This window comes from Schistocerca gregaria, chromosome 6, assembly GCF_023897955.1.
Source record: "Schistocerca gregaria isolate iqSchGreg1 chromosome 6, iqSchGreg1.2, whole genome shotgun sequence".
In the NCBI taxonomy this organism is placed as follows: Eukaryota; Metazoa; Arthropoda; class Insecta; order Orthoptera; family Acrididae; genus Schistocerca; species Schistocerca gregaria.
In genome coordinates, this window is record NC_064925.1 from 55,880,622 (window position 1) to 55,906,411 (window position 25,790).

The 25,790-nt window shown below is 45.2% G+C and overlaps 1 protein-coding gene across 1 annotated transcript in view; it reads right to left on the reverse strand.

Moving 5' to 3' along the window:
• Positions 1 to 25,533, reverse strand: part of LOC126278724 (protein FAM151B-like) — a 371,546-nt gene extending 346,013 nt beyond the window's left edge. Inside the window, exon 1 of the mRNA XM_049978998.1 lies at positions 25,212 to 25,533. Coding sequence (XP_049834955.1) covers positions 25,212 to 25,533 — 322 coding nt within the window. The remainder of the gene's footprint in view (positions 1 to 25,211) is intronic.
• Between the last annotated feature and the right edge of the window lie 257 nt (positions 25,534 to 25,790).

Below are 25,790 nucleotides of genomic sequence, written 5' to 3' on the forward strand. Positions count from 1 at the left end.
GTCCATGGATTCACGAGGTTGTCTCCATACCCGTACACGTCCATCAGCTCGAAACAATTGGAAGCTACTTTTCCGACCAGGCAACATGTTTTCAGTCATCAACAGTCGAATGTCGGTGTTTCATCAACAGTCCAATGGCGGTTGGTTGGTTGGTTGGCTGGTTTGGGGAAGGAGACCAGACAGCGAGGTCATCGGTCTCATCGGACTAGGGAAGGAAGTCGGCCGTGCCCTTTGAAAGGAACCATCGCGGCATTTGCCTGGAGCGATTTAGGGAAATCACGGAAAACCTAAATCAGGATGTCCGGACGCGGGACTGAACCGTCGTCCTCCCGAATGCGATCCAATGGCGGTGTTGACAGACCCAGGCGAGGGGTAAAACTTCGTGTCGTGCAGTCATAAAGGGTACACGAGTGGGCCTTGGGCTCCGAAAGATCATATCAATGATGTTTCGTTGAGCGGTTCACACAGTGACACTTGTTGATTGCCCGGCACTGAAATCTGTAGCAATTTGCTGAAGGGCTGTAGTTCTGTCACGTTAAACGATTCTCTTCAGTTGTCGTTGGTCCCGTTCTTGCAGGATCTTTTTCCGGCCGCAGCGATGTCGGTGATCTGATGATTTACGGGATTCCTGATATTCACAGTGCGCTCTTGAAATGGTAGTATTGGAAAATCCCCACTTCATAGCTACCTCAGAGATGCTGCGTCCAACCGCTTGTGCGCCGACTATAATGCCACGTTCAAACTCACTTTAATCTTTATAACCTGTCATTGTAGCATCAGTAACCGATCTGACAAATGCGCCAGATACTTGTATTATATAAGCGTTGGTGACCGCAGTGCCGTATTTTGCCTGTTTACATAACTGTATATTTGAATAGACATGCCTATACCAGTTTGTTTGGCGCTCAGTGCAGAGGACCTGATTGTTCTCAATCACTTTTTTATATGCAACACACCCATTTAGTAATCTGTTTCATCGAATTGCTAATTTTTCACGGAAAGGAGAGAGCTAGTTAGCTACAGTGCGTGTGCGCTGTTGCGGACATTAGTTCGCTTTTATCGTGTAAGCATCCTAGTCCAAAGATATGAGAGGAATGACAGATCTGCCAGTGAATCTGGAACCCTGGTAGTGCTCGTTAATGAAGAGTGCGTGGCGCACGCACACTGGGGCGGGCTGGTGTGGAGTGCGTGCGGCCTGCTCTGCCGCTGAGTGCAGTTTAGTGTCCTACAAGGGCGATCGCGCAGCACGATACGGCGCGCTGCGGGGAATGAAAGTTGAGCCGGCCAGGGCGTGGTCGACCCGTGGAACCGTCGCTTTATGCGTCCCACTAATTGAGCGGGCCCGTGTTACCTGTCCGCCGCTCTCGCGGGACGCGTAAGATACCTGGATGAGTGATGGGCAGGGCCTAATTTTTCAATTCACACGGCTTCTAGTCGTGTCACTTCCTTCCCGACTGCTGCGAACCTAGTGTACGATACAGCCACAATAATTGCACTATATGGCGGCCTTCTTCGACGATAACCTCTTACCTAATAACGAAGTAAGTGGTGACAATTGTTCAACAATTCAAAATGTACAGTCGTAACTTCTGAATGGTTTGCGTTATGAAGTTCCAATTACACGGCTGGCCTCGGGCATGATAAGAATTAGTTTGCGCATGCGCGCACGCCTTGTTGTTGTCGGCCATTTGCACGAGAAAACAAGCAAAATGGCTCTAAGCACTATGGCACTTAACATCTGAGGTCATCGGTCCCCTAGACTTACAACTAACCTAAGAACAACACACACATCCATGCCCGTGGCAAGATTCGAACCTGCGACCGTAGCAGCAGCGCGGTTCCGGATTGAAGCGCCTGGAACCGCTCGGCCGCAGCGGCTGGCGGAAACAAGCACAACTGGCGCATTTGGGGGACCGAGACTCCGCATTTCGCGGTCGAGAAGTCTCTCCATCGTTAACCGGTGACTGTGTGGTGTGCAATGCCCAGTCACGGAATAGCCGGTGCCATATTCCTTGGTGGCACGGCGACTACCGAACGGTACGTGAAGGTTTTGGATGATGATTTCATCCCCATTGTCCGAAATGACGCTGATTTCGACAAGATGTGCTTCATGCAAGACGGATCTCGACCCCACCAAAGCAGGGGAATGTTTGATGTCCTCCAGTAGCTCTTTGGGGACTCATTCTGGCTCTGGAAATCCAGAGCTCTCTGGAATGGGCCTCGATTGGCTGCCAAATTCTCCGGATCTGAACACATGCGACCCCTTGTCGTGGAGCTATATTATAGACAAGGTGTACAGCAATAACCCCAAAACCACTGCTGAGCTGAAAACAGCTATTCAGGAGGTCATCGGCAGCAGCCATGTTCCGACGCTTCAGCGGGCCATGCAGAGTTTCTCTATTCGTCTGCGCCACATCACCAATAATGGCAGGAATATCTAACATGCCATAACTTAAGATCCGTAACTTAAATCTGTAGTGACGTCAAATGTTGAATAAATTGTGTGCATGCGGTAGTTTGTAACTAATTTACTTTTTTTCATATAGTTCAATAATTGTCACCCTGTACTACAACGCCCGTCAGAGAAGACATAAAAAATTGTAAAATTAGCAATCCTCAGAGGCGTAAGGTTGAAAACAAATGACTCGGAGGTCCGAATGGAATTCCAGTTTGATTTTGCACAAGAAACTCTTTGTAATTGGCCCCTTAGTCAGCTTGCATTTATCGCAGAGTCCCTAGACACTGGGAAAAAGAACACGTGATTCCTGTACACAAGAAAGTTAAAAGGACGGCTTGCATTTATCGCAGAGTCCCTAGACACCGGGAAAAAGAACACGTGATTCCTGTACACAAGAAAGTTAAAAGGACGGACTTGCAAAGATACAGACCAATATCCTTAACATCGGTTCATTGTAGAATTCTTGGCCGCGCGGGATTAGCCGAGCGGTCTTGGGCGCTGCAGTCATGGACTGTGCAGCTGGTCCCGGCGGAGGTTCGAGTTCTCCCTCGGGCATGGGTGTGTGTGTTTGTCCTTAGGATAATTTAGGTTAAGTAGTGTGTAAGCTTAGGGACTGATGACCTTAGCAGTTAAGTCCCATAAGATTTCACAGACATTTGAACATTTTTAGAATTCCTGAACATATTCTGAGTTCGAATACAATAAATTTCCTCGAGACAGAAAAATTTCTCTCCCCATATCAGCATAGACTTATTAAGTATCGGCCGAGCGACACTTAGCTTTTCTCATACGAAATCCTGCGAACCGTGCACGGGGGACAATAGGCAGGTTCGATATCCCTACGTTTCCGGAAAGCGTTTGTCAGACTGCCGCACTGCAGATTGTAAACGAATGTCTGAACACTTCGAAAACGTTCGCAGATACCTGAGTGGCTCGAAGACGTCTCAAGTAATGCAACCCAGTACGAACCTCAGCGACAAAGGATCGACAGAAGCCTCGAGATCCCGCCTCTGCGTGGCGCGGCCGTTACGTGCAGTCGGCAGGTGCGGCATTACAGCGGCATTTGCACGTCTCGCGAAGCCGCATTTCCACGGCGGCGGGCTGCCTGCCGTGTTTGCGAGGCGCCTCCCTCCCTGCTGCGTGCTGCTGAGTTTAGCCAGGAGCCCAACCCCTGCTGCGTGATCAACTGGGAGCGGCTTCTCGGAAATTCTCATCGCGTGCTGAAAATTCCGCCTCGCCGCGGCGTTTTCCTCCTGACGCAGATACTCCCCTCCCCCTCCCCCCCTCCCGCCACTCACTAGGCCGCGAAATAATCCCAGAAAAACTTCCAGCGTCGTCGTGTTCTTCCTCTATGTGGAGTCTTCTGGAGCGTCCTACTGCTTCTTACGGTTGGTCATTGTCGCCCTGCACTCACATACATCATGTCGCCCCTGTGTGTGAATTCCTAAGGGAACAAATTGCTGAGGTCGTCGGTCCCTCGACTTACACACTACTTTAGCTAACTGAGACTAACTTATGCTAAGAACAACACACACACCCATGCCGGAGTGACGACTCGAGCCTCCAGCGGGAGGGGCCGCGCAACCCGTGACATGGCCCCCAGACAACGCGGCAATGCACTCTTCTCTTGTGGGATAGTCCACATACGTTCAAATATTTTACTGTTTTCCGAATGTCTTACCTAACTACAGTTGGGGCTTCAGGTGTCCTCCATAACTCACTTGCATACAGGGTGGACCATTGATAGTGACCCGGCCAAATATCTCACGGAATAAACATCAAACGAAAAAACTACAAAGAACGAAACTCGTCTAGCTTGAAGGGGGAAACCAGATGGCGCTATCATTGGCCCGCTAGTTGGCGCTGCCATAGGTGAAACGGATATCAACGGCGTTTTTAAAAACAGAAATTACACAATCGTGTAGTACGTAAAGAAATATGAATGTTTTAGTTGCACCACTTTTTTCGCTTTGTGATAGTCACAAACGTATGTGGTATCACGTAATATTCCGCCAGTGCGGACGGTATTTGCTTCGTGATACGTTACCAGTGTTAAAACGGACCATTTACCAATTCAGGAAAAGTTCGATATCGTGTTCATGTATGGCTATTGTGATCAAAATCCCCAACGGGCGTGTGCTATGAATGCTGGTCGGTATCCTTGACGACATCATCCAAGTGTCCGGAACGTTCGCCAGATTGCTACGTTATTTAAGGAAACGGGAAGTGTTCCGCCACATGTGAAACGTCAACCACGACCTGCAACAAATGATGATGCCCAAGTAGGTGTTTTAGCTGCTGTCGCGGCTAATCCGCACACCAGTAGAAGCAAAACTGCGCGAGAATCGGCAATCTCAAAAACCTCGGTGTTGAGAATGCTACATCAACATCGATTGCACCCGTACCGTATTTCTATGCACCAGGAGCTGGATAGTGACGACTTGCAGCGTCGTGTACAATTCTGCCACGGGGCACAAGAGAAATTACGGGACGATGACAGATTTTTTGCACGCGTTCTATTTAGCGACGAAGCGTCATTCACCAACAGCGGCATAATATGCACTATTGGGCAACGGAAAATTCACGATGGCTGCGACAAGTGGAAAATCAGCGACGTTGGCGGACTAATGTATGGTGCGGCATTATGGAAAGAAGGATAATTGGCCCCCATTTTATCGATGGCAATCTAAATGGTGCAATGTATGCTGATTTCCTACGATATGTTCTACCGAAGTTACTACAAGATGTTTCACTGCATGACAGAATGGCGATGTAATTCCAACATGATGGATATCCGGCAGATAGCTCGCGTGCGGTTGAAGCGGTGTTGAATAGCGTATTTCATGACAGGTGGATTGGTCGTCGAAGCACCATATCATAGCCCGCACGTTCACCGGATCTGACGTCTCCGGATTTCTTTCTGTGGGGAAGTTGAAGGATATTTGCTATCGTGATCCACCGACAGCGCCTGACAACATGCGTCAGCGCATTGTCAATGCATGTGCGAACATTACGGAAGGGGAACTACTCGTCGTTGAGAGTAATGTCTTTACACGTATTGCCAAATGCATTCAGGTTGTCGGACATCATTTTGAGCATTTATTGCATTAATGTGGTATTTACAGGTAATCACGCTGTAACAGCATGCGTTCTCAGAAATGATAAGTTCACAAAGGTACATGTATCACATTGCAATAACCGAAATAATATGCCATAGCGCCATCTGGTTTCCCCCTTCAAGTTAGACAAGTTTCATTATTTGTAGTTTTTTCGTCTGACTCTTATTTCGTGAGATATTTGGCCCGATCACGATCAATGGACCACCCTGTATATAGTCGTATGGCATGATGGATGGGTGTCCCTGAAATTCAGCCACCTCCTGCAAGTGTTTTAATTAGACTTAACTTTGGCAATTTGGGTACCCCTAATCTATCTCAGCAGTCATATCGGGGGGAAGGCGGCCTACAGAATCCAAACCAAGTGTCGTTCGTTGCATATCTTCACATCCGTGTGAGGTGAAGGCTAGAGAAAAGTTAGACTGAAAAATTGCAAGGTTTGACCGGGATTCGATGTCGCTATCGTTCGCTTTACAGGCATCCGGTTTACCACAAGACGACCAAACGTAACAGCACCTGAGCTGCTTATGTTTTTCAAAAATGCAACGGTGATTAAGCACTCTTCTCTCCGTTTATCCATACTTTATCTTCCGATATTATTCGTAATGCATGAACTTGAAGATTGTTATGAAACTGTTACTACCGGAGGTTTCCCAATCAGTCTTTTTTTTATTCCTGGAATGCCTTTAGATAAAAAGCTTTCAAGTCAGGCGCTTCTCTTCAGTAAGAATCAGTTATGCAGACACGCTTGACGTACATTGAAACGCCAAAGAAACTCGTATAGGCATGCGTATTCAAATACAGATGTAAGTAAACAGCCAGAATGCGGCGATGCGCTGCTTCTTTTCGCACCAGAAGGCCGGCCCAAGAACGAAGCGCTCGCATTGTACTCTCCTAGGGACGCATTTTTGATGTTCACCTTTCCGTTGTTCCAGTTTTTCCAGTTTGGCTTTTGTGTAAGACGTTCGATATATGTTAAGTTCAGCTGATTTAAACTTTTTTTAAACGAACAAAGAAGTGATGACTTAGTTAGTGTTGCGCACACAACCTACACCTTTACGATCAACCTTAGAAGTATTTTTGAACAGATATTTTTCTTGCTAATAGAGTTTGTGGATATCAACACACTAAATTTCAAAAACTCCAATCACCCGCCTGGGACTAAACATCGCAAAGTTATTGATAATTGCTTGTCTCATTTTCTATTTTGTTTTTCTATTATTTCTCATATTAACATTATTGTCCAATATGGACGTATTAGAACAATACTTATAGTAAAACTGAAGGTAATACGTAACGAAGCAGCTGCAATCAAATGCTTTTATAGGCGTCTATTTTTTTTCCTCGGTGGCGTTTCAAAGTGGTTGGCAGCCCGTCTTGCAATGGAAGTTTTTAAGACAGCTACGACAAAACGCCGTCAGTAAAGATATAATGTTCACGTGAATTAACATCTATCGTTAACATGAATGAGAAATGCGAGTTCCTAAACATAATTTATTGGCATGCTGTGTCGTATCCTTGCGTTAACCCTAGAGTAGCACTCTACAGAACTACGGTTCGGTAGTTATGCTACAGTGCAGTACATAAATCACGTAGCAAACGATAGGATTACCGGTGCTATTGGTAGTACTGAGAGGGAAAGAAACGTAAATGAATGTATGACAGACAAATTGGGAGCCGACGACTTCACTTTTGTTTGTTTTGCACGTAATTAGAACCGCATGTTGTACAGTGTTAGTTGTGTATTTTATACTCTTACAAAAACAAATTGATTTTGTAAATAAAAATTACATGATGCGTAAATTCTCCACTGTTGTGTAACTACAGAAATTACAGTACAGTATACGTACAAAAATATTTTAAAAAATTATAATTATTGTTCTTATTTTGTACTCAAGGGAACGTTCCTCATCGTCATGAAAGGCAAGAGTTTCCTGTTATTACTGATCAGTGCAAAAGTTGTTTATGATTAACAGAAACATGTTTCATACAGGGTGTTTCAAAAATGACCGGTATATTTGAAACGGCAATACAAACTAAACGAGCAGCGATAGAAATACACCGTTTGTTGCAATATGCTTGGGACAACAGTACATTTTCAGGCAGACAAACTTTCGAAATTACAGTAGTTACAATTGTCAACAACAGATGGCGCTGCGGTCTGGGAAACTCTATACTACGGTATTTTCTACACATCCACCATGCGTAGCAATAATATGGCGTAGTCTCTGAATGAAATTACCCGAAACCTTTGCCAACGTGTCTGGCGTAATGGCTTCACATGCAGATGAGATGTACTGCTTCATCTGTTAAATTGTTTCTGGATTCTGGCGGTACACCTGGTCTTTCAAGTGTCCCCACAGAAAGAAGTCACAGGGGTTCATGTCTGGCGAATAGGGAGGCCAATCCACGCCGCCTCCTGTATGTTTCGGATAGCCCAAAGCAATCACACGATCATCGAAATATTCATTCAGGAATTAAAGACGTCGGCCGTGCGATGTGGCCGGGCACCATCTTGCATAAACCACGAGGTGTTCGCAGTGTCGTCTAAGGCAGTTTGTACCGCCACAAATTCACGAAGAATGTCCAGATAGCATGATGCAGTAATCGTTTCGGATCTGAAAAATTCCTTTGGAAGAAATGGCGGCCCAGACCAGTACATTTTGAGGATGCAGGGACGATGGGACTGCAACATGGGGCTTTTCGGTTCCCCATATGCGCCAGTTCTGTTTATTGACGATGCCGTCCAGGTAAAAATAAGCTTCGTCAGTAAACCAAATGCTGCCCACATGCATATCGCCGTCATCAATCCTGTGCACTATATCGTTAGCGAATGTCTCTCGTGCAGCAATGGTAGTGGCGCTGAGGGTGTGCCACGTTTGAATTTTGTATGGATAGAGGTGTAAACTCTGGCGCATGAGACAATACGTGGACGTTGGCGTCATTTGGACCGCAGCTGCAACACGGCGAACGGAAACCCGAGGCCGCTGTTGGATCACCTGCTGCACTAGCTGCGCGTTGCCCTCTATGGTTGCCGTACGCGGTCGCCCTACCTTTCCAGCACGTTCATCCGCCACATTCCCAGTCCGTTGAAATTTTTCAAACAGATCCTTTATTGTTTCGCTTTTCGGTCCTTTGGTTACATTAAACCTCCGTTGAAAACTTCGTCTTATTGCAACAACACTGTGTTCTAGGCGGTGGAATTCCAACACCAGAAAAATCCTCTGTTCTAAGGAATAAATCATGTTGTCCACAGCACACTTGCAGGTTGTGAACAGCACACGCTTACAGCAGAAAGACGACGTACAGAATGGCGCACCCACAGACTGCGTTGTCTTCTATATCTTTCACATCACTTGCAGCGCCATCTGTTGTTGAAAATTGAAACTACTGTAATTTCGAAAGTTTGTCCGCCTGAAAATGTACTGTTGTCCCAAGCATATTGCAACAAACGGTGTATTTCTATCGCTGCTCGTTTAGTTTTTATTGCCGTTTCAAATATACCGGTCATTTCTGAAACACCCTGTATATGTTCGAAGGAATATTGAAGCGATGTTTGATTTATTTTTTTACCTTTTTGAACAGGAAATTCCGTTTCATAGGGCTATGTCATAAATCCGAATTTTTTATTTTGTATTGCTACATCGCCCAGTTTCACTCCAAAAATCAATAACTTTCGAATAAAACCTGAATTAAACATTGACAGTTTCAGTTTTGTTGTGAACACTATTTAATGTTAACTGACAGAGAGGAGAATAACCATGTAGAGATTTACAGCAAGGATGTTCATGACTGTTTCAGTTTTGCTATAAATGCCGGCCGGAGTGGCAGAGCGGTTCTAGGCGCTACAGTCCGGAACCGCGCAACCGCTACGGTTGCAGGTTTGACTCCTGCCTCGGGCATGGATGTGTGTGATGTCCTTAGGTTAGTTAGGTTTTAGTAGTTCTAAGTTATAGGGGACTGATGACAAGTTAAGTCCCATAGTGCTCAGAGCCATTTGAACCATTTTTTGCTATAAATACCATTTATTTTTAACTGGCAGAGAGGAGAGTAACATGTAAAGGCGTACAGCAAAAATGTTCAGTGGTCCTTTATATACCCTCACTCGGTTCCTAGACTGTTCACTGTTTCCTGTTCCTAGGCGAATCTACGCAATAAGGCACTGATCGCACTCCCAAACAAAGCGATCGAAACGCGGTAACGCCCGACAAGTATGCAACACACCTAATGTACAGCTAACACTGTAAAGATCGCAAATGACCAAGGCCTCTACGAAAACTACGTGGTTCAAAATGGTTCAAATGGCTCTACGCATCAGTCCCTTAGACTAAAAACTACTTAAACCTAACTAACCTAAGGACATCACACACATCCATGTGCGAGGCAGGATTCGAACCTGCGACCGTAAGCAGCAGCGCGGTTCCGGACTGAAGCGCCTAGAACCGCTCGGCCACAACGGCTGGCAACTACGTGGTCTACGCTTACTTGCGATAGTCTACGGTAGTCTTACAACTCTAGTTGTCCCGTAAATACTAATGTTCAAATGGCTCTGAGCACTATGGGACTTAACATCTTAGGTCATCAGTCCCCTAGAACTCAGAACTACTTCAACCTAACTAACCTAAGGACATCACATACATCCATGCCCGAGGCAGGATTTGAACTTGCTACCGCAGCAGCAGCACGGTTCCGGACTGAAGCGCATAGAACCGCTCGGCCACTCCGGCCGGCTTAATATTAATGTCATGAGCGCTAGGAGTAGTGCTGTGATGTCACGTGACTAACCGGACCGCGATCTTAAGGAAAATATGTGGAACACGCGAGCGGGTCACGAATGGTTGGCAACACCTGTATTAAGCTATGTTCTTTAACAGGCTATTAGCGTACAAATTAACATTAAACTTGGGATAGTTTGTCAACTTCGCCATCAGACACCGAGTGCCGAGACCTAATTTTCACAAATTCAGGAGAGAAAGTTGGTGCGTGTGGGAAACAGCAAGGGAGAGAGGGCCGGACGGTGTGCCCGAGCAGTTCTAGGCGCTTCAGCCTGGAACCGCGTGACAGCTACGGTCGCAGGTTCGAATCCTGCCTGGGGCATGGTTGTGTGTAATGTCCTTAGGTTAGTTAGGTTTAAGTAGTACTATGTTGTAGGGGACTGATGACCCCATAGTGCTCAGAACCATTTGAGGGAGGGAGGAAGTGGAGAGAGAGGGGGGGGATAGAGAGAGAGAGAGAGAGAGAGAGAGAGAGAGAGAGAGAGAGAGACAGAGGGAGACGAAAAGAAAAAAAAGTGTCACATCGTGTGGAAGACAACTTCAATAGGGACACTCGAGAAGATATAATCAGGCAAGGACGGGGACTCAACCCAGCATCCACCTTAAGCAACTGAAGGCTGGTTGGTTGGTTTAAAATTGGGGGGAAGGGACCAAACTACGAGGTCATCGATCCCGCGACTGAGGGAAATGAATGGAAACGTACATCTGGTGGGCCGGACCTAGAGCTGAAGCGCTCTTCTCCCGAATACCGGCCCTCTGCCTTACCAAACACTTCACGCTGTGCGACACAGAAACTTCCAGATGGGCTTTTTCCGCTTGTCAGGTGGAGTGTCTTTCGCCCCACAAAACTACGCTGAGAGTGGAAAGACAATCAGCAGATAGCTTACTCTAGAGTTATTTATGTCTCCTTAAAGTAACCTTTCTTAAATGATTTTTGTGTAGTTTACTACCTAGCATGGCTCTACTTGTGCCATGCAACTGATTTGGAGCGACTGCATGAGAGCAGAGTGCGCGTGCACACACACGCACACACACACACTCACACACACGAGCGCGCTGATTAACCTGCAGCCGGACGGCCCGTTTCCCCATTCATGTGGGCGCTTGTCACTGCTACGCAGCGCGATTCAGATGAAGTTGAGTGGCGCGCGTGGAAGTGCGTAGCCGCGGCATCCCCTTTAAGCCGGGGCGGGGCGGGGAAACTTCTGGAGCGCGCACCGGCGGCCGGCGCCAGCCGCCGCTTGCGGCTAAACGTCTCTCACGTGCCTCTTGTGCTTTCTGCGTGTTCTCTAAACAGACACGTGTACGCAGATGGTCCCACAACAAACTTATGCTGCTCAGCGCATTCTATACACCCTAGATGATCGCGGTTATACACTAGCAGCACAGCCTGGGCACCACCCAGTAGCAGGCTTCCCGCCTAATGCCTTCCAGATGCAACAAAAATTTGCTTTTCAATATTTCCTACAGTTACTGACAGAGTCCAAACGTTTAAGATGCTCTCATAAGCTACTCATTTAAAGCTATAACCCTGTGTTAAAGCTTCAACACAATCGATATCTGAATCCACACCTACATGATTACTTTGGAACTGGCAGAAAAAGAGCCTTTCATAAATTTCGGAACAAACAGAATAGTTTTGTATTTACTTTGAGAAATAACAGGTAAACAATTAAACGTATTGTGTTTGTCATTCCAACAGACAGAATGAAATGCACAGAGCAATAAATTGAACTTTTTACTTCATTTAATGACTCACAAAACACAAATAATTTCATATTTTTGTAAAATAACGCTGATTTGCATTCGCAAAAGCTTTGGCACAAAGTGCAGAAATAAACCAAAAACTAGGAAATAATGAGGAATTAGTACTTCGTACTGCTACCGCGACGTTGTAACACTTGGGTCAGCCGTTTTGGCATACTTTGTACAAGCTTCTGTCAGTACGAAATACTTTCATTTTCCCATTCTTCTTGCAATCATTTCCAGATGGCTTGTTGTATGGGGACTCCTAGAATACTTCCTCCTAAAGCATCCCATAAATTCTCCAGACTTTGTGGAGGAGTATTGACAACTTTTGGATAGTTGTACAGGGGCCTCAACCGAACAATATAAGCGATATGTCTGGGGTACTTGCCCTGATAAAGTTTGAAACAGTCTCTAATCCCCATATTTTTTGCGCTCTTCTTCAAACTGCTCTTTAGAATCTGCAGGTATACATTTTTATCCATTGTTTCGTCAATGAAGACCAACTCACTCACTCCTTGGGCCGACATACAACCCCAAATCATAACATGGCCTCTGCCATATTTCACTGTAGCTTACGTGTTTTTTTCTTCCCGTTCTTTATTGGGCTACCGCCAGACCGTTATTTGTCCATCCGGTCCTGATATCTTAAATTTTGGTTCTTCTGAAACAATCTCACCACTCGTTTATGTGTTCCCTTGCGAATAGCAGCCTCTTCTTCCTATTGGCGGGACTGATATAAGGTTTCCTTCTTGGAGTTCTCCCGTGGTAATTTTCTCTATACAGTACTCATCTGATTGTTCTAGGACTGGCCTTCTTCCCAAAACTTCTCCTCAGCCTCAAACTATAATCCGTGTAGCTGTGATTCGTGGATCTTTCTTCACCTTATGTACTATTGGCCTCTCTTCTCTCCTCACAAATATCCTGTTGCATATTTTCTACCCTGTCTTCATATTTATATCGACGGACGATATTCCCTAGCCGGCCGTTGTGGCCGAGCGGTTCTAGGCGCTTCAGTCTGGAACCGCGCGACCGCTACGGTCGCAGGTTCGAATCCTGCCTCGGGCATGGATGTGTGTGATGTCCTTAGCTTAGTTAGGTTTAAGTAATTCTACTTTCTAGGGGACTGATGACCTCAGATGTTAAGTCCCGTAGTGCTCACAGCCATTTGAACCATTTTTGATATTCCCTACAGTACTTTTCTTCATATTCAGTAACGTTGGTATTTCTCGGCATGTTCTTCCCTTTTCGTGGTCGAATGTTACTAACTGCCTCTGTTCAAAAGTGCTGTTTTCACCTCTGCGTATCATTGTGTAAAACCACACTTGTGTTTCCTTGAGCTCTCGACAGGTAATGACTGACATCGAAGGAAGTAACAAATAACAGAGTCATGCACACTGACACTGTTGCCAACATTTGTCCCAAAACTTTTGAAGTGCAGAGTTTCATATCTCGCAATAAGAAATGGGTCTTGTTCTGTTGTAAACAAGCAAACATACGTATTGTACTTTTCATCGCCCGTAATTACATATACAACTTGCATGCGCACATCCTTAATTATCTATTAACCATCATAAATTCCTTCATACCCAGACATACTGTGCACAATGTTTGTCCCAAAACTTATGAGAGGCACTGTAAATACCAGTCAACTGTTTCATCGATCAGGGGACTGATGACCGCAGATGTTAAGTCCCATAGTGCTCAGAGCCATTTGAACCATTTTGTTTCATCGATCACGTTCAAGCTGCTTTTCTGCCGTTCCACTCTCGAATAGTGCGCTGGATAAAGGAACACCTGAATCTTTCCTTCGAACTACGTACATGAGCACCAACAAACTATTTTCATGTTCGGAGGAGAGAGTTAGTGACTGAAATTTCATGTGAAGGTCCGGCCGTAACGGAAAACGTCTTTATTTTAATGATTGCCACCCAAATTCGCGTGTCATATCCGTGACACTCACACCTATTTCGCGATAACGCCTAAAGAGCTGCCCTTCTTTGAACTTCACCGATGTTCTCTGCCAGCCCTATCTGATGCGGATGCCACACAGCGCAGCAGTACTCCAGAAGAGGACGGACATGTGTAATGTGAGCAATATGTTTAGTAGACATGTTACATTTTCTAAGCGTTCTGCCAATAAGTCGCAGTCTTTGGTTTGCTTTCCCCACAATATTATCTATGTGGCTGCTCCAATTGAAGTTATTCGTAACTCTAATTCCTAGATATTTAGTTGGATTCACAGCCGTCAGATCTCCGTCATTTATCGTGCATCCGAAATTTAGCAGATTCATTTTAATACGCATATGGTTGACTTCACACTTTTCATTACTTACACTGAAGTACCACTTTTCAACCCATTGAGATACCTTGTCTAAATCGTTTTCCAGTTGGTTTTGATCATATGATGTCTTAACAAAACGGTAAATGTCAGCATCATCTGCAAAAAATATAAGAGGGCTGCTCAGGTTGTCTCCTAACTGCTTACGTAGATCCGAGCAGGGGAACTGTAACATTTCCTTGGGGAACGCCAGATATTACTTCCGTTTTTCTCGATGACTTTTCGTCAGTTACTGCAAACTGCGACCTTTCTGACAGGAAATCAGGAATCCAGCCACACAACTGAGACGATACTCCGCAGACACGAAATATGATTGGCAGTCGACTGTGAGGAACACTATCGAAGGCCTTCTGGAAATCTAAAAATATGGAATCAATCTCACAGCCCCGTCGATACCATTCATTAAAACAAGTCAACTATTACAGTTAGAAACTGTGTTCATGTCTTTAGCCGCACAAATTTATCCAGACTGGACTCATCCAGTGTTTGAAAATGAGAGCACTTTTTGAATTTCATATGTAATTTCAAACCTTTACGAGCCTTTTTCTCCCTGGCACCTCCTACTAAATGATGAAAGGAAACAAGTTTATCGCTTACTAAATTTTGCTATTCGTGCAATAAAATTGCAGCATCAGGCATGACGTTTAAATTTATGATCTATTCTCGGCAGACTCTGTTCGCAACACATTTTGCAGACAATGTCCACTTATATAACCAATGTACCTGCAAAGTTATATAAATATACGACATACAGTTGAGGTATGAATACTGGTGTGGGTGAAAAACTAGTTTCTGCTGAAAACGGAGCGCTAATTACTCAAACTATGTTCATCCATTGTGTGATATCGACAGTACTTCGCAAATTATAATAAACATTGAACATAATTTCAAATATTTTCTAAGCTTTTTCTCACTTACTTGCTTAAAGTCCAATATTTAATACAATAACTCGGTTGTAACATTTATCAGACGTTTCAAGATGTATACATGGAAGCTCGAGTCTTTACAGAATCGTGGCCGTTGTGTTTATTGTTTCCAGATTCCTTCAATAATGATAGTGTAAGCAGCCAACCACTTATCAAAGTCCTAATCATATTTTTTGGGTATAGTGACGATTAAAAACGTCGAAAAAACCGCTGAACGGAATTTGACACGTCCTCTACACCTCTCTGTTGTACCATGGAAGTTAATTCCTCATGTCTTCATAGATGTCGTACCGCCATGTCCCTTCTTCTTGTCAGTGTTTTCCACATTTTCCTTTCCTCTCCGATTCTGCGCAGAACCTCTTCATTCCTTACCTTATCAATCCACCCAATTTTCGACATTCGTCTGCAACACCACGTTTCAAATGCTTCAATTCTCTTCTGTTCCGGTATTCCCACAGTCTATGTTTCACTACCATACAATGCTGTGCTCCAAACGTACATTTTCAGAATTATTTTCCTCAAATTAAGGCCTATGTTTGATACTATTAGACTTCTCTTGGCAAGGAATGCCCTTTTGCTAGTGCTAGTCTGCTTTTGATGTCTTCTTTGCTCTGTCTGTCATTGGTTATTGTCTTACACGCTTTTTAATCCGCGAGCTTGGTTCTTGTTCGTCTACTCTTATTATTCCCTCTAGGCCCTTGTACATGTTATATATTACCCGTCTCTCCCTGCAGCTTACCCCTTTTTTTCCTCATACGTTCGAACATCTTTCACCATTTGACATTGTCGAACGCTTTTTCCAGGTCGACAAATCTCATGAACGTGTCTTGATTTTTCTTTAGTCTTGCTTCCATTATCAAAAACACATTCAGAATTGCCTCTCTGATGCCTTTAACTTTTTTAAAGAAAAAATGAGTCATAAACACATCCTCAGTTTTCTTTTTCGTTATTCTGTGTATTATTCCCGTCAGGCAGTTGGATACATGACCTGCTAATTTGATTGAGCGATAATTCTCGCATTTGTCAGCTCTGTCAATCTTCGGAATTGTGTAGACGATATTTTTCCAAAAGTCAGATGGTATATCGCCAGACACATACATTCTACATAACCAACGTCAATAGTCATTTTTTGCCCCTCCACCCCCCACCCCCAATGATTTTAGATATTCTGATGGAATGTTATCCATCCTTTCTCTCTTATTTGATCTTAAGTTTTCCGCAGCACTTCTAAATTCCGACTCTAATACTGGATTCGCTATCACTTCAAAATCTACTCCTGTCTCTTCTTCCATTACATCAGACGAATTTTCCCCCTCATAGAGACTTTCAATGTATGCTCTCTGCTCTGCATTTAAAAGTGGAATTCCCGTTACACACTTAATGTTGCCACCCTTGCTTTTAAATTCACCGAAGATTGCTTTGACTCTTCTATATGCTTATTCAGTCCTTACGATAATCATTTCTTTTTTTACATCTTCACAGTCTTCATTCAGCCATTTCGTTTTAGCTTTCCTGTTCTTCCTATATATTTCATTCCTCAACGACTTGTATTTCTGTGTTCCCGAATTTCCCTGAACGTTTTTGTGCTTCCTTCTTTCATCGATCAACTGAAGTATTTCTCTTGTTACCCATGGTTTCTTTCCAGTTATCTTCTTTGTGCCTATGTTTTTCTTTCCATCTTCTGTGATTGCCCCTTTTTAGAGATGTGCATTTCTCTTCAAGTGTACTGCCTACTGAGCTCCTCCTTATTGCTGTGTCTACAGCCTTAGAGAACTTCAAGCGTATCTCATCGTTCCTTAGTACTGCCGTATTCCATTTCCTTGCGCATTGATGCTTCCTGACTAATCTCTTAAACTTCAGCCTAGTGTTCATCAACACTAAATTGTGATCTAAGTCTGTATCGCTCCTGGGTACGCCCTGCAATCGACTTCCTGGTTTCGGAATCTCTGTCTGGCCATGATGTAACCTAACCGAAATCTTCCTGTATCTCTCGGCCTTTTCCAAATATACCTCTAGCTCATGTGATTCTGGAACATAGCATTCGCTATTACTAGTTGAAATTTATTACAGAACTCAATTAGTCTTTCTCGTCTCTCATTCATAGTACCAAACCGATTTCTCCCTATTGATACGATACCCATATTAGGTGAAATTACCCTCCGAATATTTTTGCGCAGATCGTGCTATACACTGTTCGCCCTAGGAGAAAATTCGTGATCTTTCTGTAAAAAAGGTTACATGAGATTCCTTCTCCATTATTATCAAACAGTCTATACTCCTGAACATCCAGATAACTTCCACCACCGAGGAAAAAAAATGAGGGCAGAATACAGAGACACGTCCGTGATATTACATACTGGTACAGTTACGGAACTTTTACCATTGAGATGAAAAAAAAAATCTGTTGACAATATTGACAATATTTATGAATGTATAGCAGGTCACAGCACTGGTCACCAAGAGATGTTTACACATAGTGTGCCATATTTTTGAATACGGTCTCGCTGGTTGTAAAACAACAGAATCATTTCGTAACCAGTTGCTGATGGGAGTATTACCTTAAAATAAGTCTAAGTCTCCGACGAACATCGAGTACAATAGATCTAAATCTTAGTTTAGTAGCGTTTTATTGTATTTCTTACGAATTACAATGGTCATTTTTCCACGACTTGTCCAACTCTGTTCTCCAGCAGGGTCGAGTGCAGATACGGGTGTCGGTTGTTTTGCACTAGTATATGGGCATCAAGGGATCACCAGTTTAGTATTGGAGGGCAGCGTGGAGGGTAAAAATCGTAGAGGGAGACCAAGAAATGAATAAACTAAGCAGATTCAGTGCAGATACGGGTGTCGGTTGTTTTGCACTAGTATATGGGCATCAAGGCATCACCAGATTAGTATTGGAGGGCAGCGTGGAGGGTAAAAATCGTAGAGGGAGACCAAGAAATGAATACAATAAGCAGATTCAGAAGGATGTAGGTTGTGGTAGGTACTGGGAGATGAAGAAGCTTGCACAGGATAGAGTAGCATGGAGAGCTGCATCAAACCAGTCTCAGGACTGAAGACCACAACAACAACAAACATGGTATATGCGTCCCTACACCTGAAGCTAGGTAAGCTGTCGAAGTAACGTGGGAAAGTAGCTACACTTGTTGGCAACAAAACTCTAAGATTCGGAGATCCTCAGTTCCCAAGTGGTTCCATATTTGGGAAGAGCAGTCCCAAGCCAAGCGACCACGAGAGAGCTGCTCTTAACGCACTTCATTTGTTCGGACTGAGTTCCCACAGTGCCAATGTCGACGGAGCGTGAAAATTCTACCCATCGTGCCAACTGTACAATGCGGTGAATGTCTTTTTATGTTATGTCTAGTTTTTAACATATTTCTCTCAGTTCTGTGGATGCTCAGGTGACCAGTAAACTTGTTTAAGAAAGGCTCATAGAAGAATCTGATGTCGCGAAGATTCTTCTGAAGCGAAGGAAAAGTAGCAAGCAGCAGCTGAGATAGTGCAGTGGTGAGAATTTGAACACACCTTCTGGAAAACCGGGTTCCTTTCCCTGTGCGGTCATCCAGATTTAGGTTTTCCGTAATTTCTCCTAAATCGCTCAAGCCGAAATGCTATAATGGTTTCCTTGAAACGGCCAGGGCCAATTTTCTTGTCCAATACTGGCTTGCGTTCTGTCCCTGATAACCTCATCGTCGACAGACGTTACAACACAATCTTCCTTCTCTCCACTACAGGTCTACCAGTATATTATCCTAGGAAGACAAGGATTACGCGCCGTTACTCATGTAAACAGAATGAAAGCTTCAAAATGGCGCACACCTACCCTTCCCAAGAACTGGGGTAGGTACAGCAGGACCCGTGTGCGCCAATGACAAAAAAACTGTTGATTGTACACCCACGTACTTTCATTTATTACAAAGACTGTCGCAAGGAACAAAGATAAAAGACAGCTTGTGAGCCGCGCGCGATTAGCCGAGGTGTCTTAGGCGCTGCAGTCATGGACTGTGCGGCTCGTCCCGGCGGAGGTTCGAGTCCTCCCTCGGGCATGGGTGTGTGTGTTTGTCCTTAGGATAATTCACGTTAAGTAGTGTGTAAGCTTAGGGACTGATGACCTTAGCAGTTAAGTCCCATAAGATTTCACACACATTTTTGACCAACTTGTGGACAACATGATTTCCATTCGCATATACGTTCGTATTTCGAACCTAGGAACATTACTGAGAAGTAGCTATCTGAGAATGAAATACACCCTGTAAAAGATATCATGGAATTAGGTGTTACACAACGTACATTACTTGCGACGCAAGATGTTGTGCCATCGATGATCTGGAAAATAGAATGAAAAATATTTAGTGTTCCTCGATAAAGCCGTCCGAAGGACAAGGGCGAGTAGCCAACATTTCTGGGAAATGTCGGGAAGACTTCCAGCAAGTAATCTGGCGCGCCCAGCAATCGTGGCCCTGCCACAACGCCCCATTCAGTGAATCATTCTCCAGACAATGGACGCTATCGTGGATCGACTAATAGTCTCGGTCGTTGCAGGATTTTATGGCAGCAAAGAGTGTTGTGAGCCAACGGAAAGAATTCTTTCTGCGCTGAGTCACAGCTTAGTTGGCCCGCATAACATGCGTCTGCCACCCTTGTCTGTTCAACATTCTGCCTCCAATTCCACGTGGAAAACCTTAATTTTACCGCTACTTCCGCCTGCGGATATTGAAAATGATGATATCTTACAAGTAAAATGGTGCCAAACGTAAGCATACTGACCCAGGACACCAGCTTGTCATTCTTGAAAGTAAGGAGTATTACCGTTTAACATCCCATCGACGGGGCTGTTAAAGGCATCGTTGAGAAGGTGGGAAATACTTTGGGGAGCGTGACATACAACTTATACATGATCAGGCACCACTGCGGATCGCAGAAGGTGATCCGCAGACTATGGCATGAATAGAAATACTTAGCAAACTCAAACGGCTGGCACCCCAAAAATGAACTTTAATAAGTTGGAGTCAGCCGCTGTGGCCGAGCGGTTCTAGGCGCTTCAGTCCGGAACCGCGCGACCGCTGCGGTCGCAGGTTCGAATCCTGCCTCAGCCGTGGATTTGTGTGATGTCCTTAGGTTGGTTAGGTTTAAGTAGTTCTAAGTTCTAGGGAACTGATGACCTCAGATGTTAAGTCCCATAGTGCTCGAAGCCATTTCAACCAATAAGTTGGAGCTGGTTGCATACTAAACCACAGTCACATGATACTTGTAGTAAGTATTCCATACAGTGAAGCGTAGAGACCTGCCTCATCATTTAAAATATATGACTGTTACTCTGTTATTTTAACTGTTTTACCTGTTTAGTCCATGGATTTCTCGGAAAGCACCGATTTAAAGATGCTCTGGATAACGTGCTTTTGAAGTTAAGTAAAGTTTTTAATTTATAATCTATCTTCGTAGGCTTCGCGTCTGTGTTCCACATTATATTGTCGTGTAATTCGCAACTATTCACAAAAACTTTGGAAAAACTATCCGTTTTTTCGCTATAACTAATTTCGGAACGGAGCTAATTATAGGTGCAGGTTTCAAACTAGATATGATGGAGAAACAGGGGAGGGGGACCCCAATGTGTTTGTTGACGGCTGCTGATCCTACCACAAGGTGTAGCTTCGTATCTGGCCAGAAACGAGTTATGTCACACTTGAAATATTTACGTAAGTTAAATGAGTAATATAAACTTCTTGACAGGACAATTTTACATATCGGAGATGTTTAAAAAATGTGTCACGTACTCATATTCCTAAGGGAGTTGGTCACACCTTGAAGTAAAGTTCAGATAATAATGTGTCCGGAAGCCAATACCTGTCGAGATATCGGGTGCTGAAGATCAGCATTTTATTTACGGGTAAGGCTCATTACCATACTACGATTAGTAGTTCACAGCCTTTATTTTGTTTGCTCCTAAGATAGATGACCACAATAGCCACATGTGGACAGATGAAAATCCTTGAGCACTTATGGAGGAGAGGCATCAGGATCGCTTCAGTATCAGAGTATGGGCAAGAAATGTCGGTGACAGACTCATAGGACCGTACGCTTCATCAAACGGACGAACAAGTGTTTTGTATCACCTATTCCTGCGCGATGAATTACCAGCGATAACCGGAGAGCGGCACCCTTGTAGAAAGACAACAAATGTAGTTTATGCACGACGGAGTACAATCCAGTTTTTTTACGAATCGTACAACATCTCCTGTCCCAACGCTTCACGGGCGGCGGATTGGTCGACGAGATACGGTAGCGCGGCCTTCCCGTCTACCAGACCTCACTCAGTTGGCTATGAGGTCATTTAGAGGCGTTGCTGTGTGCCCAACCCATCGTCGAAATGCAAACTTTGCAAGAGCGGGTGGTCAACGCACGTGACGCAGTCCGAATGGAGCGGGGTTACTTGAAAGAGTGCGTAGTTCACTGCGAAGAAGAACGGAAGGACGTGTCAGCATACTACTTGTACGTAACAGACAGATGGAGAAGGGATGGCAGAGAGGCCCGTTCCTCGACAGGTATCGGTTTCCGGACGTATCGTTATAAGAACTTATCTTCTACTTTTGATCAATACCACCTAGAGCTCGCCACCCCCCCCCCCCCCATTCTAGCACTTAGGGAAAGGAAAAAATATAGTGTAGTCAGCTGTTTCTCTTTCAAAAAGGTGGCCGCGAGGGCCGAGCGGTTCTAGGCGCTCCAGCCCGGCACCGCGCGACCGCTACGGTCGCAGGTTCGAATCCTTCCTCGGGTATGGATGTGTGTGATGTCCTTAGGTTAGTTAGGTTTAAGTAGTTTTGAGTTGTAGGCGACTGATGACCTCAGATGCTGTCCCGTAGTGCTCAGAGCCATTTGAACCCTTAAGAAAACGACTGAAAAATCGGTATTTTTCAGTCATTTAAGAGGGAGGAAACTGGATCTTTTTAATGGCTTCTTACAAGTCACCATTCGCCCTCCAGACTATTAAAAATACTTCAGGCCCCCAGCCTCCCCCTCCCTACCCTTTCTCTACAAGCTATAGTATAGGCACCCTTGGTTGTAGCGTACTTCGAGTACCACTATTACTTATTCCCTGCGTAGTTTTTTTCAGGAATCGTCTGGTGCAAGAGAGACTGTCGTTGAACTTCCATACGACCTGGAAAATCTCTGATCTAATATTCATCGAGATTTATATGTGGACAATATAACGTACTGTGCAAAAACAGGAAAATAAATCCACTCCCGTACGACTATAATATTCGTGACACATCACTGGAAACAGTAACTACCGCATGAGGAACTACTCGGAGCGACTTAAACTGGAATGAACATATAAAACAAACTGCTGAATAAGTAGGTCCGAGGCTAGGACTCTGTGAAAGAATCTTAAGGAAGAGCAACTCATCCACGAAAGAAGTGGCTTACGAAACATTTCAGTTTTATTCATCAATCTGGGGACCGCATCACGTTGGAGTGTAGGAAAGAAGCTCTGACGAAGAGCGGCGCGTTTCGTCACGGAATCGTTTAGTCGGCGCGAGAGCGTTGCGGATATGCTCAACAAAATCCAGTGGCAGACGGTACAAGAGAGGCGCTGTGCATGACGGAGAGGTTTGCTCTTGAAATACCGAGACATCGCGTCCTGGTAAGTGTCTGTCAAGCAATATAGTATTTCCTACCGTGTTCGACTCTGGAAAAGAAAGAGCGAGAGGGGAGAAGACAGTGGTAGCAGAAGTCACGGTGTCTGGTGAAGCTGACAATCAGTTTTCGAAAAATATAGTTTTTTTCGGTGTTCTTGACTGTTTAATGCTATAGTTCGCGGTACAAAATTTGAATATTTATGCAGAATTTATTGAAGAAAACGATTGTACTCGGGAAAATTTTGACCTTCTGGAAACATTATTTGCCAGTTTTCGAAAAAGATTATGATCGCAATTCTGACCAGCTCCCCGAGACTGTTACGGAGAACCGTAATGGCATTTTTGTTCTGCAGATAGTAGTCTGTGAGGTAATTGGAATTACCGCTTTTTAAGTAGTGAAAGTGAAACCACAGTAAACTCCGTTAGAGTAAGCCTTGAAGGCCCAACGGTAGCGGCCGACCGCCGTCATTCTCAGCCCATTGGCGTCACTGGGTGCTGGTGTGGAGGGCCGCCGTGGTCGGCACCCCGCTCTCCCGGCGGCAGTTGTCAGTCTGAGACTGGAGCCGCTGCTTCTCAATAAAGTAACTCCTCAGTTTGCCTCACAACGAGAGAGGGCACCCCGCCTGCCAACATCGCTCGGCAGACACCGACGGTCACCCATCCGACTGCTAGCCCAGCCCGTCAGGACTCGATTCGTTGGTCCAACGGAACCCGTTTCACCACAGCGGAAAGACCTTTGGTCTGAAGTGAAAGCGGGTCCCCCTTCGTTGCAGCTATCTCATAAACTATTATCTGCACAAAAAGTCACTGGAATTTTCGACAGATCTCTTGGGGTGGTACCGAGAACTGACGTCAGAACTCTTGTGCGTCTATTTCATGTGCTACTCGGGATTGCGATTATAATTTTTTTCACAAATTGCCGAAAAAAAATTACACCATTAAAATTACCATTGTTTTACTCGCGACATTCTGCAGAGTTGTTCAAATTTTGTAGAGGGAACTCTAGGACTGTAGGGCGTCTATCAAGAAGTCTGAAATAAAAATGCATATTTCTGGTAAGTCAGAGGCCAAATCGACATGACTTTCCGTCTGACAGCGTAAGGGAACTCCGACAGGTAAGTGGGGGAGTATTAGTGTAGATGAAGCAATTTTTGATTGATTTTTCGTCCAACATATCTCTCTCGTAATTTTGACCGTAACCCTAGCAATATTTTCGTAATGTGTACACAGATCAAACTTGTATATGTGTGTAAGAAGGGACCGGCCTAAGTGGCCGTGCGGCTCTAGGCGCTGCAGTCTGGAACCACGAGACCGCTACAGTCGCAGGTTCGAATCCTGCCTCGGGCATGGATGAGTGTGATGTCCTAGGTTAGTTAGGTTTAACTAGTTCTAAGTTCTAGAGGACTAATGACCTCAGAAGTTGAGTCCCATAGTGCTCAGAGCCATTTTTTTTGTGTAAGAAGGCTCCTGAACTTCAAATTATGAATATGACATAACTTGCAAAGAATCACATTCACTACTAGGGCTTACGTTTTACTCAAAAATCCACAACAGTTACTGAATGTAGTATAAGAAATCATTAAAAGCAGAAACTAATTTTTGGAAAATTTTAAAATAGTAAGTACATGACTACATTACGATGTATTCAGAAGGTGAGCATGTAATATCCCTTCCCCCCCCCCCCCCCCGGCACTCACCACCATATTATTGCGAGGGGTAAGCCCGTCTTGCATTGTATGTCGTTAAATGTAGGATGAGCATCTCCCGGATGCTCTCGCACTCTATCTATTAGCACTATTCGTTTATGGTCCCATCGGAACGGACACTGAAACTATGTACCCGTAAGGTATCTATGCAAAGGTGGTGGAAAACTGCCCTCAGGAGAGAAAGATCCGAGCTCGTTTTCCGCTACGAGATGCAATTTTAGTCTGCCACGAAGTTTCACTGCTGAACGCTCTACACTGCAGACGAGATTTCTTCGTGTAGTTCTGGCTTACGTACACTGCGTGGTAACGTGCAGCTTTATTTAGTATAGTAATGGTGGAGTAAGGCCTGTAAACCGAGTGAAGAGCGACCTTAGAGCGACGGAGATGTGCATCTGATTGGCCGGGCGGTGACCGGCGATCGCGCCCGCCTGCAGGTGGGGCCACACCCCGCCCCGTGCCCGTCAGCCAACAGGTACGGCAGAGAAACCCGGCTCTGTACTCACCGATGCTGAGGATAGCCGGCAGCGCTGCCAGCAGCAGCCACAGACGGACGTCCGCCTTCGCCATGCCTCGCGCCATCGCCACCTGACTTGCACCTGGAGCCTGCTCTGCTGGTATACGGGAGCTACTGCTGCTGCTGCTGCTGCTGCTGCTAACCGCTGACAAGTCCGTCCCGCACTGGCTGCGCCGCCGCCTCCAGGACCGGCCAGACCCGGCTATCGGGTCGCGCGGGGGGAGGGGAGGGGGAGACCGGCCGGCAGGGTGACGCGGGAGAGGTGGGGGGTGCTGGGTGGCGGGCAGGCGCCACCCCTCCCCGCCCTCCATCGTAGCGCGGTGGTGGCGGCGTTGCCTTGTCCTGCTGCTCTCCCTCGCGGCTGCGTCACGCCACAACCGTGGAGTAGCGCAACAATTGGCCGCTGAATAATCGAAGCATCTGTGGCGGGGGCGAGCGTGAATAACCCGCCAGTCGCACGCTGCCGCCCTCTACCTCCCCACTGCCGACCCTCTACTGCCACTTCTCAACCCGGCAACGTATCTGCCCTGCACTGTGAACTACAGCAACGGCTGTTCCACTACATCCA